The sequence below is a fragment of the Otolemur garnettii genome, unplaced genomic scaffold (genome assembly GCF_000181295.1).
Source record: "Otolemur garnettii isolate 467f Iridium unplaced genomic scaffold, OtoGar3 scaffold00171, whole genome shotgun sequence".
In the NCBI taxonomy this organism is placed as follows: domain Eukaryota; kingdom Metazoa; phylum Chordata; class Mammalia; order Primates; family Galagidae; genus Otolemur; species Otolemur garnettii.
In genome coordinates this window covers 1,033,044-1,047,949 of record NW_003852566.1, presented here as the reverse complement: position 1 = coordinate 1,047,949, position 14,906 = coordinate 1,033,044, and the positions used below count along the sequence as shown (strand labels likewise).

Here is a 14,906-nt window from a genome sequence, read left to right as displayed (position 1 = left end):
TACAGGTGCCCTCCACAATGCCTGGCTATTTTTTAGAGAGGAGGTTCCACTCTTGCTCATGATGGTCTTGAACTCCTGAGCTCAAGGAATCCACCTACCTTGGCCTCCCAGAGTGCTAGGATTACAGGCATGAGTCACTGCACCTGGCCTTAAGGTCAAATCTTAGATTGTTTATTTGAGAGCTTTCTAGCATAGAGCATGTAATGCTATACAATTTCTGTTAGGTGATGCTTTACCAGCATCCACAAAATTTGGTCTATAGTATTTTAATTTTAATTAAATTCAAAATATTTTATTATTTCCTCTGAGATGTTCTTTTTGACTCATAGGTTATTTAGAAATGTGCTTTAAAGTCCTCCAATTTGGGAATTTTCCAGATAACTTTCTGTCTTTGATTTCTCTATGGTCAGAGAACATACTTTTATATGTATTATAATTATAATATTATAATTTTAATATTTTGAATTTATGGAGGTTTGTTTTTACCACTGTATGGTCTATTTTGTTGAATGTTTCTTTTTTTTCAAATGTTAAACAAAATTTATTAAGGAAGAGAAAGACAGGTTTTCAGAGGAAAAACATTTACAAAGCCAGGTACATCTGCCACAACAAAAAGGCCTTGTTGGGTGTTTCAAATGCATTTAAAAAGAAAATGTATTTTGCTGTTGATAACAAAGTGTTCTATAGATGTCAATCAGGTCAAATTCTTGATAGTATTGTTTGAGTCTTCTATATTTTGGGTATTTTTTATTTGTTCTATTCATAACTGTGAGTGGAGCATTGAGGTCTCAAAGTATAATTGTACCCCTGTCTAGTTTTCTATTGTACCCCTGTCTAGTTTTCTTTTCTGTTCTACCTGCTTTTACTTCATGTGTTTTGAAATTTTTTTGAGGTATATGCACATTTAGGAGATTTGTATGTTTTTGGAGAATTAACCTATTTATAACAATATAATTTCCTTTTTTATCATGAGTAATTTTTCTAGTCCCAAAGACTGCTCTTTCTACTATTAAAGTAGCCATGCCAACTTTCTTTTCAGGCATGTTTGCATGCTGTATCTTTTGTCTCTCCTTTACTTTCAATCTATCTATAGTATTACATTTAATGTGGGTTTCTTATAAACAGCATATCCATGTGTCTTTTAAAAATTCAAACTGGACTGATAGTTCTCTCTTTCAGCATTTAAAAAAAATTGAAATATACATCCAGTCTCTTCTGGCTTACATGGTTTCTGATGAAAATTCTGCAGTCATCTAAATCATGTGCAAATATGTAATGTGTTGATTTTCTCGGACCCCTTTCAAGAGTTTTTCTTTCATATTTGATTTTCGTCAGTTTAATTGCAATGTGTCTGGAATGGTTTTATTTGAATTTTTCCTCTTTAGGATTCATGGAACTTCCTAAATTCTAAATTTGTATATTTCATCACATTTTGGAAGTCTTCAAATATTATCTCTTAAGTATTTTTCCCCCTCCTCTTATACTCTTTCCCCCACAAGATCACCTTTTCCTGTCACTGTGGACAGGAACAGAAAGGGGATTTCTCTTGGAGCTTTTTCTGTTGATGCGTGTTGCACAGTTTTGGAAATTGGTCTTTCCTGGAGCCAGGAGATATGAGAGGGGGGAAATACAGAAGATTTTGCCACTACATTAGCTGTTCTTTGAGTTTTGATTTTCCTTTCCAATTTGCCTTCTATAAGTTATTTTTCATAGTCCTCGTGTATGTATGTCATGATTCTGTTCAGGGTTTTTAGTAATAATCAGTGAGAGAAATAAGGAGGAGTGTGCTCACTTCATCACGCCAGAGCCAGAAGCTGGAAGAGTTACTTTTCTTTCAGTGAAGCTGAAAAGAAGAAATGTCAGCCTCCATGACTTGCAAATAAAGGAATAGGCCTATTAATTTGACTAGAGATTCTTTTAGGGACTAGACGGACACAGGGGGCTGTAACAGGTTGGTGCCTGTCAGTAAAGCACTAGAGGCAAAGCTCTTGGGAATGTGTCTCTCTGACTTACCATGCTTCATTATCTATTGATATCTGAAAAACAATTTTATACTAAAGAATCCATGCAGTGTATATTAGAATATTAATAAAGGGATTTGGAATATAGAAAATCCATTTGATTTAATACAAAGTAGAACAAATAGAAGATAAAAGGCAAGATGATTGTAATTGTGTTTTATGCACTTTGTAATGACAACTGGATAAATAATAGGCCCAAAAATGAACAGAGTTATATAAAGGTTAAAGTGATAGTGTTAGGGAGCATAAAGCATGTGAGATCATGGGTGTCTTACTGTTTAATTTTTCAAAAATCCCCCTAGTATGGTTCTTATGGTTTGAATGTCCCTCCAAAACTCATGTTGAAGCTTAATGCTCAATGTGGCAGAACTGAAAGGTGGGATCTCTAAGAGAAAGTTGATTTGGGGGGATTAATTATTCATAGATTAATAGGTTAACACATTAATGAGTTATGGGAGGGAGACTGGTGGCTTTATAGGAAGAAGAAGAGACCTGAATGACCTCTCTCGGCCCTGTCGCTGTGGGGCTGCCCTTTGCCACCTTGGGACTCTGAAGGGTCCCCACCAGCCAAGAAGGCTCTGTCCAGATGTGCCCCTCTACCTTGGACTTTGCAGCCTCTGCAACAGTCAGAAGGAACTCCTTTTCTTGATGAATTACCTAGTTACATGTATTCTGCTATAAGCTACAGAAAATGAACCAAGACAGTGGCTCTTCTATCTTTTCAAATGTAATAAGATGTAAGAATAATTCCTGGCCTATTGCCCAATAATCATGTTATTCCCTATCCTATTTCTGTGTCCTGTTTGGGAAGGCTCTCCTGATTTTCTCTTCTTGCCCTAACTGTTCCTGCTGTGTTCTCCTGTGCCACTGCTTCCTCCCAGCCCAGTACTGATGGCATCCTACTGTAATGCTTCAATTCGCCATCTTCTCTGGTAGACATGGGCTTGTCTGTAGGAAGGGAAGTGTATTTTCTTGCTTACTGATATATCTTTACTGCCTAACTAGTACCTGATCTGTGGTAGGTACCTAATATTTATGGTCTAAATATGCAAGTCACCAAGCAAAATAGAAAACCCAAAAGCAAAGCTTTCTCTTTTATACTTTATTTGGCTCTTTTGGTCTCAGACTCTCTTGGTACCCACATGTCACTTTCTCTCCATACTGACAAAACACTGTCCACATTCTCCAGTCAAACCAAAGCTGGATGTCATGGTGCACTGAGTGGGCAATTAACCAAAGGAGAGATCCAGTGATGAAGAAATATTCAGCAGGGTAGGAAACTCAGAACTCAGGTTCAGGTGAAGGCTGCCTTTTTCAAGAAGGATTAGAGAAAACCCAAGGGGTTACAGCTGAAAAGATTCCAGTGGTGCTGGAAGGTCCAGAGTCTTTCCTCTCTGGTTCTTCTCCTTCTATGACATATGAAATTCAAACACAACAGTGCTAATTCAGGTGCATTTTCATTTACTTATGAGCACTGTGAGTGTATTTCATTCTGGAGGTAGGTATAGGGAATTGGCCAAACAACAAGCTGTGCGTTCCTATGGCAGGCTGCAAATTGCTCCGGCCAAGACGACTCTAGCATGTAAGGCTTAGCCAGAGCCCTTACACATAGCTATTCTAAACAGCTTCCTACACAACTGACACTTAGATTTCCTTAAGGACAGTCAAGATGAGTAATCACTCAGCCTTTGCTTGGGCACTTTAAGTGATGGTGCACTCCCCATCTTTCAAGGTGGCTCATTACATTTTCAGATGAAGCTCTTCTGGATATGGCAAACATGAGGTACACGTGCTGATACTTGCATTTCCACACCTGTGGCAGACATCACCAATTAACCCCAATGGTTTTTCCCACCAACCCTAGGTTTAGCTTCAGAATCATTCTCAATATTGTTTTTCATTTGGATAGAGTTCAGTTTGCAGTCCCTGCCCCAGTTCTGGTAAAGTTGTTTCTCCAGGTCTTCCAGACACTGGTCTCCTGCATGTTGTCTGTGAGCACACAAGGGTTTCACAGTCAGAGGTGAACACTGTGTCTGCCCTGGAAGTCCTGAGCCCATGCCTTAGACACAGCCTGGGAAGGGCAAGACCTAGACCCACAAGGCAGAACCAAAGGTTGGTAGCAGGCATTTATTAGTTGGCATGAAGAGTCTCTCCACTGAATCCTGACAGTCTATTTCCAGGGCCAAACCCAGGGGTCATGGAAGCACCAGGATCCAGGCTGAGGGCAGGTCAAGGCTGCTTATTATGAGGTTGGGACTACAACCTCAGTCTGTGATTTCTAGTCCATTGGTCCCATATCAGATTAAATTAGTTTTCTTTGAGAAAGTGTTCAAATATTAATGCTATTGTTCCAAGCTCATTTTGAAACCATGGTCAAGTCATGAAATGGGCAGGTCATGGTCAGTACAGAGGAATGCTGTGTTTACTGAAACACAGGGGAATTCTTTCAGGCTTCTTGAAGAGTCTGGGAGACTTAGCTGTAAATAAAGCCAAAATGATTGTGATAATACATTGGCACAGGTTTATTTTTAAATACTGAATAAGACTGGCTTCAATCAGTTTAAGCCTCTTGAAAATGGGGAAGCTTTGGTTTCCTGAAATGGTGATGTCACCCATTTAGATGACCTTGTTTGGGACATGATTGTCCAATGTAGAGGAGGACTCAGGTTCAGGCCCTCCATTCATCTTATCATCGGTAACCGCCGAGTCAATTTTTTCCTCTGGTGGATGTGCTTTGTTTCTTTTGGCAAATGCTTGGCTGATTTCTGCATGCGTTTTGTTTTTGGTCTCGGGCAGGACAAAATAAAGGTAGACAGCACCTGTGATACAAATTGTAGCAAAGACGAGGAAACAGTAGGTGTCCAGACTTTTCTGTGGAAAGGCAGAGACAAAAAAACATCAAGTAGAATATCAGTAAACCGTGAAACCATCTCCGAACAAAACTTTTCTGTATAGCTTCCCCATTCACATGTCAATACTTTTGGACCAAGCACCATATGCGACGCTGGCTCCGCATGACACACTCTCATGTGTCATCAATAAATGAGCTTCACACTTGTGAAGATGGGGAAGTGCAGTCTTTATTATTGTGATTGTTTTTTGTCACTTACCTGGGAGTGCTTAGGACCAAGATGTGTACCTTCTATAATATCTGTCGATAAAGATTTCCTGAGCAGTGTGCAGGACGGGGAGGATATGGCTCTGTGGTCAGTTGTGTGGGATTCAAACCCTGGCTCCGTCACTCACCTGCTGAGCCAACACTTGAGATGTGCCAGCTAAGACAGAACTTCAATCCAGGAGCATCAGTTTCCTCATCTGTAATACTGTGAAGTGCACCCACATGTGGTTTTGAAGAAGAAACGAGATCTATCCAACTTTGCACTCAACACCCCTGGCCCTCCACCTGCACACTGAATGGGCATCTGACTCACCAAGTCCACACGGAGCTCCTCCCCCGGCGCTCCCCCCTCCCCCTCCTGCTCTCATCTACCCCATTGGCGGTACCCCAGCCTTCTGCCTGCTTAGGCCAACCAGAACACTTAGATACTGGCTGAGGTCCTCCTGCGCACACGTCTGCTCTATCAGGAAACCCTGTGATGTTGTCCTTGAAAGATATTCTGAGTCACAGCACTTGTCACCACTTCTACTGCTGCCATTGTGGTGCAGGAGCCGGGAGGTGAATGAGGAGACTCCCAGGGGCTCCCACCCTGATTGAATTACTGCAGTACCTTCTCGACTGGTTTCCCTGCTACTGCCCTGTCCCCTTAAGATTATTCTCAGGAGACAAACTACAGCTATCCTGTTATTCGTCTATTCAAAGCCCACTGTGACTTTCTAAGTCACGCTGAGTAAAGCCAAATCCTAACAAATGCTCCCCACAGCCTTGAAGGTCACCAGCCACGTGGATCCTCTTGCTTCTCTGACCCCACGCTCCTCACCTTCTCTGCACTGCCTTCATGGCCCCCCACCCCGACCTGGTGCCTCAGGGTTTTGCACGTGCTGCTCCCTTTTCCTGGAATACTCCTCTAGAGACATCTGTGCCACCTCCTTCTCACTCCCCTTCATTTTGGCATAAAGGTCACTCTCTCAGAATGACCCGACCCTCCTTTCCAGACCCCCGTCTTGTTCATTGTTCCTCAAAACACTCTCTGCTATGTAGCATTGTGACCTATAACTACCGCACTCTAACTCTCTCCAGCCAAGAGCTCAGCCATCTGAGGCAGGGCGTCAGTGTTCTTGAATTCCCAGGACCCAAGAGCACCTGGCACACAGTGGATGCTCAGTAAGCTCCCAAGCATGTGACCGGGGAGGCTCGCAGGGGCTCCCTGCCCTGCCCCAGCCACAGGCAGTGCTGCCTAGGGCCTCACCAAGCAGTGGCCGCTCAGCTTCCTTTCCCAGGGCACCTGCTGTGTGTCATTAGGATTACCTCCAGAGTTTCTCAGAATTCACTCAAGAACCCCTTCCTACTGCTGCCCTCCTGGGAAGGGAGGCTTGTTCCCTCCCTCAGGAGTCTCAGGAGCAAAGCCATGATAAGGCCTGAGTGAGAAACTTGACCTCTCAGACCAGTGGTTCTCAACCTGTGGGTTGCAACCCCTTTGGACTATATTAAAGGTTTGTGGCATTAGGAAGGTTGAGAACCACTGTGACCTAGACACAGATTCTGTCCCCCTGGTTTCCAGATACAAATTCCTGCTGGGTCTCTGCTATGATCTGAATGTGTCACCCCAAATTCATTCATTTCAACTTAAAATTTAATGTGGTGTTATCTAGCAGGGGCCTTTACGAAGAGACGGGATAGAGCCCTCATGAATGATGCCTTATAAATGCTCTGGGGGACTGTCTGGGTCCTTATGTCCTTCCTCCAAGTGAGGACATAGCAAGGGGTGCCGTCTTAAAAGCATAGAGCAGGCTTCACCAGGCAAAGAGTTTGCTGGCTACTGACAGCTGTCTCACAGCTTTCATAAACCTTCTGCTCCTTATTCATTACCCAGTTTGTGGTATTTTGTTACTGCAGCACAAATGGACTCAGGCAGCCCCTTCCCGCCAAGGCACCTCTGGCAGGTGCACACCCACCAGTTCTCCTACCAGGTACGCAGACCAGGAACTGTGAGCTGGTACTGGCTCAGCACACAAGGGGCCTTGGTAGAAGTGTGCTGTGAGGTGGGCTTCAGGAGGAAGGGAAAGGAAGGACAGCAAATGAATAGCACTGGCTCTGCCCAGACGAGGGCCAGGCCTTCTACAGGCACACTGTTTCTGCCTCTGAGAAACAGGCCCACTGGATCCCTCTTTACAGAAGAGGAAATCTAGGCGGAGTGAGGTCATGTTACAGGCCCAGGGTGGCACCGTCAGGAAGTGGCAGGGCTGGGGCAAAGCTTTAAGGCCACACTGCCCCTCATCGGATGTGGCGTGGGCTGGGGCCAGGAGGGCAAGGCTGCAATACCAGTCGTCGGGTTTGCTGATTCCTTGCTGTGCTGTGCTGTGACTGAGATAACATTCACTCCAATGCTATGGACTGCTTTACAGATGAGGAGACAGAGAGGGGCGAAGTTACCTGTCCAGGTTTTGGGGTATGAGGCAAATGTAAGTCTCGGATCTGGAGCCGCCTTCAGTCTGTGTTCATCGTGTTGTGGTCACCGCTCACAGAGTAAGGACCAGAGAGCAACAGAGAGTCTTGGCCACAGAGTCATGGGGAAAAAACACCCCAAACTGAAACCTTCAGGCTACTCCAAACCCAGAAGTTCAAACACAATGGGCCAGAGCTGGGCAAGGACAGATGGGATAGTGTGGATGGAAAGAGCAGAAGGGCTTTGGGGCTGTCTCAGGAGCTGGAAGGGCCAAAGGATGTTTGTCTATATCTGCTAGAGATGCTTCTGTGCAGGGTTCACGTGGCAGCCTGAAGTTGTTGCAGGTATGTGATTGTACTGAGTCTGGGAAGAGAAATGCACTTTTCAGCACCTCCTGTATGTCAACAATATTACAGACATTCTATCATCTGACCCCCCTCAGCTCACACTGTGATATACTTATTTTTATTTTCATTTTATAAAATATGAAACTGGGGATTTGAGAGGCTCTGAAACAGCCAAGGCCATGGTTGGAAAAAAAATAGGAACATCATGCCAAAGCCAGCTCTCTCCACGTTCTCTCACGGCTCCCTCGCTGGTGTGTGTCTGGGCTGGTGGTGAAAGGTCACTGGGACCCTGCAGTTCTCCCAGGGCTCTAGCACCCTCTCCCACATGAGAATGGGCGGGTCATTGGCCTGAGGTCACCAGCTGGTAATGGCAGCTGGATTTGAACCCAGGGGAGCCTAATTTCAGAGACAGTCGTCTCACTTTGGCATCTGCCCCCCTTGTGTAGATTCAGAGTGTGTCTCAGAAAGAGTCTTTCTTCTGTCCCCTCTTCTACTTCAGAATGACTCAGCAGCCCACAGAGCAAGTTATTTAACCAATCCTAAGTCATTGTTGGGGAGGGGCTGTCCAGTGACCCCCAGCCAGAAGTTTTTAGACAGCATATCTGCTGAGGGGAGGAACAAAGAGGACTTGGCAGACCCGGATTCCAGGTCTGGCTCCGGCAGGAATGCAGCCATCACGTGACTCTGGGACACCCCATCATCTGGGCCTTTTTTCCCCATTAGTAAAATGGGCATGCTCACATTCAAGGTTTTCTGTGAAAGAACTTTTACATTCATTGAACTTAGCCCATAAATGAAAAATTGATAAATTTGGCTGCTTAAAAACTAAGAGTATCTTTTCATCAAACAGTACCGTATAGAGACTACAAGAGCAGGGAACGGGGAGGAGGAATTGTGATACATAACTAACAGAATTAGCACCCAAATTGAAAACAACCCAGAAAAACTTCTCATGAGCCAGGAAGAAAAAAGACATTCTGACAGAAAAAAAGGAGCAGAAATGCAGTTCAAGCCTTTCACAGATGAGCTGAACCCACAAATGGCAAATAAGTCCATGGCAGGGGCTCCGTGTTCTTGGCCATGTTACAGCCTCAGTGATTTATTATCATTCCTCATGGTTCAGACTGGTAAGAATGTCTCGCAATGACACACCACGTGTGATGACGAGTGGGACTTTTCCCCCAGCTGGTGAGGCTGTGACTAGCTACAATTACTTTGGAAAATGACTTCACATTATACTGAGAGGTGAAGTTGTGTGTGTCTCATGACCCAGAAATTGTACTTCTGAGTACAAACCCCGGAGCTGTGCTATTTAAATTTAAATCAACTAGAAAGAGTTTTTGAGATAGGGTCTTGCTCTGTTGCCCAGGCTAGAGTGCAGGGAAGCAATCATAGGTCACTGTAACCTTGAACTTCAGAGTAGCTAGAATTATAGGTATGTATCACCACATCTGGATAATTAAAAAAAAATTTTTTTTTGCAGAAATAGGGTCTTGGTATGCTGCCCAAGCTGGTCTCAAATTCCTGACCTCAAGCAATCCTTCCACCTTAGTCTCCCAAACTACCAGAATTAGAGGTGCGAGCTACCATACCTGGCCTCAGTCAAAATTAGAAATTCATTTCCTCGGTTGCAGTAGTTCACCTCAGTTTCAGGTGTTCAGTGGTGACACTGCAGAGCTTAGACCACAGTGGCCTCCTCACACCATCCCTTGCACATTGCACAAGGATTTGCAAAGCAACACAGTTTGTAGAGCAAAACAACCGGACACAGCTCAGATGCCCCCGGAGATGGGGTGGATAAGTAAATTGGGATACTGTCCTCTAAAGGAGTGCCACTGTCCGTGACAAACAATGAGTGGTATAACTCTACGTACCAACACTGTGGCTCCCAAAACAAATGAAGAGAAAAACAGCACAGAAGATCAGATGCTCTTCTGTAAATATACAAATTAGGCAAAACGAAACACTAGATTGTCAATCTAGACCGTTAAAGGCTGCATTTGGGTGAGGATCAAATCATAACAAAAGCCTAGGAATGAGTCATACAAGGCCTTGCTGGTCAGGGAGAGTACATAGGACATCCCACAGGTTCTGCTGGCTAAAGGAGAGCACTGATTTTTTTTCCTGCTATTTTTATATCTAATTATTTCCTGATTATAATCAAAATTTTCCTTTAGAAATGATATATTTCAAACACTTTTTGTATAATGTATTTTATAACTAAACTAGTAAAAACTACCTGTTTAATGTAGTCAACATAAAAGTACCTAAACCCAAGTAGAAACTCAGGCTTGGGATACAAGCATCGAAGGTGTTTTACCAAGAAAAAGCTGGAATGAGAAATAAAAACTTTAATTTAAAAAACAATTCACAGGCAAGAGGCCTGACCCTCTGCAGGTGGTTTGGCTATGGCCCAGTCTAGAGGTCAGAGGCAGGGTGGCTGGTCCTTGGCTCCTGGGGGCCTCCTGGAAGCCCCAGCGAGAACCCGAGCAGCAGTGGAAACCTCATAGACAGACCAGAACCTTGTGAGGTGCAGATGCTTGGTCCTCCCAGCTGGGTAACAGCAAGTGGCAACTTAGTAAACTCTTCTTTCCCAGCTTACATGAAAGTCACTAACTATAGTTCTATCACTTCTGGAAATGTATCTTTTATGTTAGTAGACATGATCATGGGATGGCACCTGTGGCTCAAAGGAGTAGGGTGCTGGCCCCACATACCAGAAGCAGCTGGTTCAAACCTGGCCCCAGCCAAAATATGCAAAACATAATAATAACGATAATAAAATAAAATCCCTCCTACCCAGTTCAGCACCCAGAGGTGAAATCTCTTTTAAAAAAAAAAAAGAAAAGAAAGAAATGGTCATGAAACTGTTCTGTATTCTCTGATTCAGAGGAAAACATTCTTTCCAGAGTATACTATAAGACCAAATGATACTGAAAATGTAAGTCAGTGTGGGCAAAGTGTTACTTCTAGGAAATGGTCCTTAATGTTATAGAACAAGTTCAGCGTCTTCTGCCCCGCTGTGCAGACTATATGAAGTGCAGCAGCTTCCGTGAGCCCCCGGCAGGCGAGGAGCTGCTGGGAGTGGAGCTGTGAGTGCTGACCAAGTGGTCCCAAAGTCCTCTGCCTGTGGTGCTATCAGGTGGGTTGAGGTGGACATGCACCCTGCCTAGAGATCTAGTCACAAAAAACAATCCTGCTTGGAGGTGACAAAATTATAACCTAATGGATAGGCAGTCCCAGAGTTACAAACATCTGACTGACCTACAACTTGCACTTATGAACGGTGCCTATTACAGGTACTATGTAAATGTGCCTGTTCCAACCTCCAGACAAACCTACAGACCTGTCTCATTTGTAACCCAGGGACTGACTGCCTGTAATTATGAGTTAAACTTAAAAGCTAGTCATTCGATCAGATTATCCAAAGGAAAGCAGTGTTCTGAGTTAAAGTGAAGGATTCCTTCAACTGTGGCCATGTGCTCTGCCAGAGCTGGCCAGGAATTTTCCCACATGCTACACAGAACACTCCTCTTCATCCCCACTCTAGCTTCAAGTGCATGCTTCTCCATGAGACCTTTGGTCACACCAACCTCTACTGAAGCCAGTGTGTGTGGTGGTTGCATCCTGACTACATCACCCTGAGGACATGTGACCCTCCTGAGTCACAGAGCTCATCACATTGACTGGTGGGCACTGTTTCTTAAATGAGTTAACTGTCGCACTTGGTGCTGGCTCTTCTCCCTCTCCCTGGGCTCTGGAAATGTTTGGGGACGGGCCCAGCCAGCTGGAAACATGAAAGCCGTCCTCAAGGCCTCTGGTCCCCTGAGCCTTCGTGAGGGGTCTCAGCCCTTCCCTTCGCAGCTCCCTGACCCAGCCTCTTCCTGGCATCTCCCTCTGGAAGGCTGGCCCAGGACAGCTTTTACAACTTTTTTTGTAAAGGGCTATCTGATGTCTGCCAGATCACTGGACTCTGCTCTCGCAGTGAAGACAACCATACGTGATGATGCACGGATGAGTGAGAATGGATGTGTCCCAGTAAAACTTCACTTATAAAAGTAAGCAGTGGGCCAGAGTTGGTTGCCTCCCTCCCTGTCTAATCCTGGGACCATCGCCCTTTGCCTTACCTGGTGTCCCTCATCCTCATGGCCTCTTCCCTGTCTGTTCAGCACATAGCATCCAAAGAAGTCTTTCAAAACCTTCCTTGATCAGGCCGGTCCTCTGGTTAGAACTCTGTAGTTGCCTCCCACTGTTTTGGGTTTAAGGGTGCCTTCCCGAACTGCCCCACATGCTGGCGGAGGTCTCCTGACACTCCCTCCACAGCCCCGTGCTTCATGCCACCTTCCACTCCTTCCGGCAGACTTGGTGCATCTGTACTTGCTGTTTCTGTTTCCCTGACCCTTCGGCTCCTTGACTCCAGTTTTCTGATCTCTGTCCTTCATCTCCAGGCAGCCTGCCCTGTATCCCAGATCAGCTCCCTTGACCCTGCCTCTCCCAGTTTCGTCTGCTTTGTTCCTTGGTGCACAGTCATCACGTGGGTGTGTGACCCCTGATAGAGGATGCTCTCCTGCCAGACCATGTCCTCTGGGAGGACAGCAAGGATTTTGTGTGGTTTTGCTCATCGTAGAGCCCTGGTGCCCAGCACAGTGTGCAGAAGATAGTAGGTGCTCAGTAGATATTTATGCAAATAAATGAATCCATCTATCTTTAAGTTTCTTTGTTGCTATGGACCAAATCATGCCAGGTCCTATGTTGAAACCTTCACGTCTGTGTGCTGGATTGGGAGACAGGGCTTTTAGGAGGTAATTAAGGTTAAATGAAGTCATAAGGATGGGGTCCTAATTGTATACAATCGAAGGCCAAATAAGAAGAGGAAGAGAACGAAGGCCAAAGAAAGACCATGTGAGCATGCAGAGAGGAGGTGGCCGTCTGCAAGCCAGAGATGAGAGCCCTCTCCAGAAACCAAGCCTTCCAGCATCTTGTTCATGGACTTCCAGCCTCCAGGACTGTGAGAAGATAAATTTCAGCCACTCATTGGCTGTGGTGTTTTGTTATGGCAGCCTGAGCTGGCTGACAGCGATAGCCCTGACTTGCCTTATGACTACAAATAATTACAAATCCTGAGCTTCTGCTCTGAAATAAAGGATATAAAATTGAAGTAAGCAACTTCAAATATTTTAATGGCTGCTGGATATGGATAAGTCAAGAAGAAAGGATATTTTAAAGGACAATTCTTTACAATAGAGGAGTAACCAGGATCACTCTTTCCTTCTGTGGACAAGAATGAGACTTTGGCCTGTGGTGGGAGCATTCTGAGTATTACTGATGTTAGTTCTGAGCCACATTTGTTAAGGCAACATCCTCAACAAATGTGGACTCCCTACTCACCCCTGAGGGTAGAGGAAGAACTCTCTCTTCCTCTTCTTATTTGGCCTTCAATTGTACACAATTAGGACCCCATCCTAATTGCATCCTCAACAAGTGTGGCTCAGTACTAACATTAGTAATACTCAGAATGCTCCCACCACAGGTCAAACACGAACTGTGCTAAGTTCTCTGTGCTCAGAGTTGATAAAAACTTATCCAAAGCCTGGCTACTGGGGCCAAGCTACAGCTGGCTGAAGGTGGGTGCCTCTGAATTTGCCCTCCTTTCATAGTAAAGTTTGGTTTACAGATTTCTTTCTTTTTCTCTTCAAAAATCACAAAGAGGCTGTTTTTTTATTGATAACTCTCTACATATATATAGTATTGCACAAAGTGTAAGTGGATCAACAATTATATTAACAGTGCAAACTCGTGAGCATTTACATAAAACTACCACTCCAGGTTTGGGTGAGTTTTATGCCAGGTATTTCAGTAAATAAAACAAACATAAAAGAACTTAGCTACTCAAATTCAAGAAAATCAACTTTCAAGAAAAACATATATGTTGTCTCACAAATTAATTAATATGCCAAACTCTGGAAAATCAGAAAATAAGTAACAAAAGAAACACTTTAAAAGAAATGTTGGTGATGAAAATCTTAGGTTAAAATATTGTTTACAAACTTCAGCCTTAGGTACCAGAAAGTGTGCACATATTAGAATTTTAAGAAAAGACCCCTGTGTTCCCGTCTCAGTGATGACTACATTCCCAGTAACCTCTGGGTTACTGCAATGTCTTCTCTGATAGTATAAACCATTGTTTCAAAGTTTAAAGAAACAAGATGGCAATTCACACAAAAGAGTTTTAGAATAAGATTCTTCTCATTCAAAATAAAACTCCATCAAATTAAAAAGAAATCCTATCAGTACTTAGACCATTGAAAGAATCTAGATCACCGTTTGCCTTCAAGGATTGCCTTAGAGGGGACAGCATTGTTACCTAACAGGAAAGGGAACTAGGGTACACTTGCCACTTACCCCTGAAGGTAGATGAAGTCCTTTGGCTTCCCTGGTCTTTGGACTCCTCACATATAGGACTGAGTGGGGTAGACTAGGTGGCTTTTTTTTTTATTGAATGATAACTATGTACATTAATGCACTTTTGGGGTACAGTGTGGGGTTTTCACACACAATCTGACACTTCCATCAAACTGGTTAACATAGCCTTCATGTCATTTTCTTAGTTATTGATTTTAAAACGTTCACATTCTACTCTTAGAAAGATTCACTTGTACTCTTGTAAGATAAACCTCAGAAGTGATCCCTCCAAACCCCCTCCCTCCACCCATTCCCCCCTCCCCTCTCCCTCCCCTCTCCCTGTATTCTTAGGCTGTTATTAGGTTATAGTTTCATATAAAGGTATAAATTAATTTCATAATAGGGGTGTGTACATTGGATACTTTTTCTTCCATTCTTATGATACTTTGCTAAGAAGAACATTCTCCAGCTCCATCTATGTGAACATGAAGGACGTAAAGTCTCCATCTTTCTTTATGGCTGCATAGTATTCCATGGTGTACATATACCACAGTTTGTTGATCCATTCATGG

At 44.0% G+C, this 14,906-nt stretch overlaps 1 protein-coding gene across 4 annotated transcripts in view; it reads right to left on the bottom strand.

Annotated features, from left to right (window-relative positions):
* SLC2A9 (solute carrier family 2 member 9) overlaps positions 1 to 14,906 on the bottom strand; it is a 224,015-nt gene that overhangs the window by 16,314 nt on the left and 192,795 nt on the right. For 3 of the 4 annotated variants that reach the window (XM_003800182.3, XM_023519317.1, XM_023519316.1), the window contains one exon: positions 3,105 to 4,892. The exons of the other annotated variant lie outside the window; for it this stretch is intronic. In XM_003800182.3, the coding sequence (XP_003800230.1) occupies positions 4,638 to 4,892 (255 nt within the window). In that variant the 3' untranslated portion in view covers positions 3,105 to 4,637. Of the gene's footprint in view, positions 1 to 3,104; positions 4,893 to 14,906 lie in introns of those variants that run through there. 4 annotated transcript variants of the gene reach the window in all.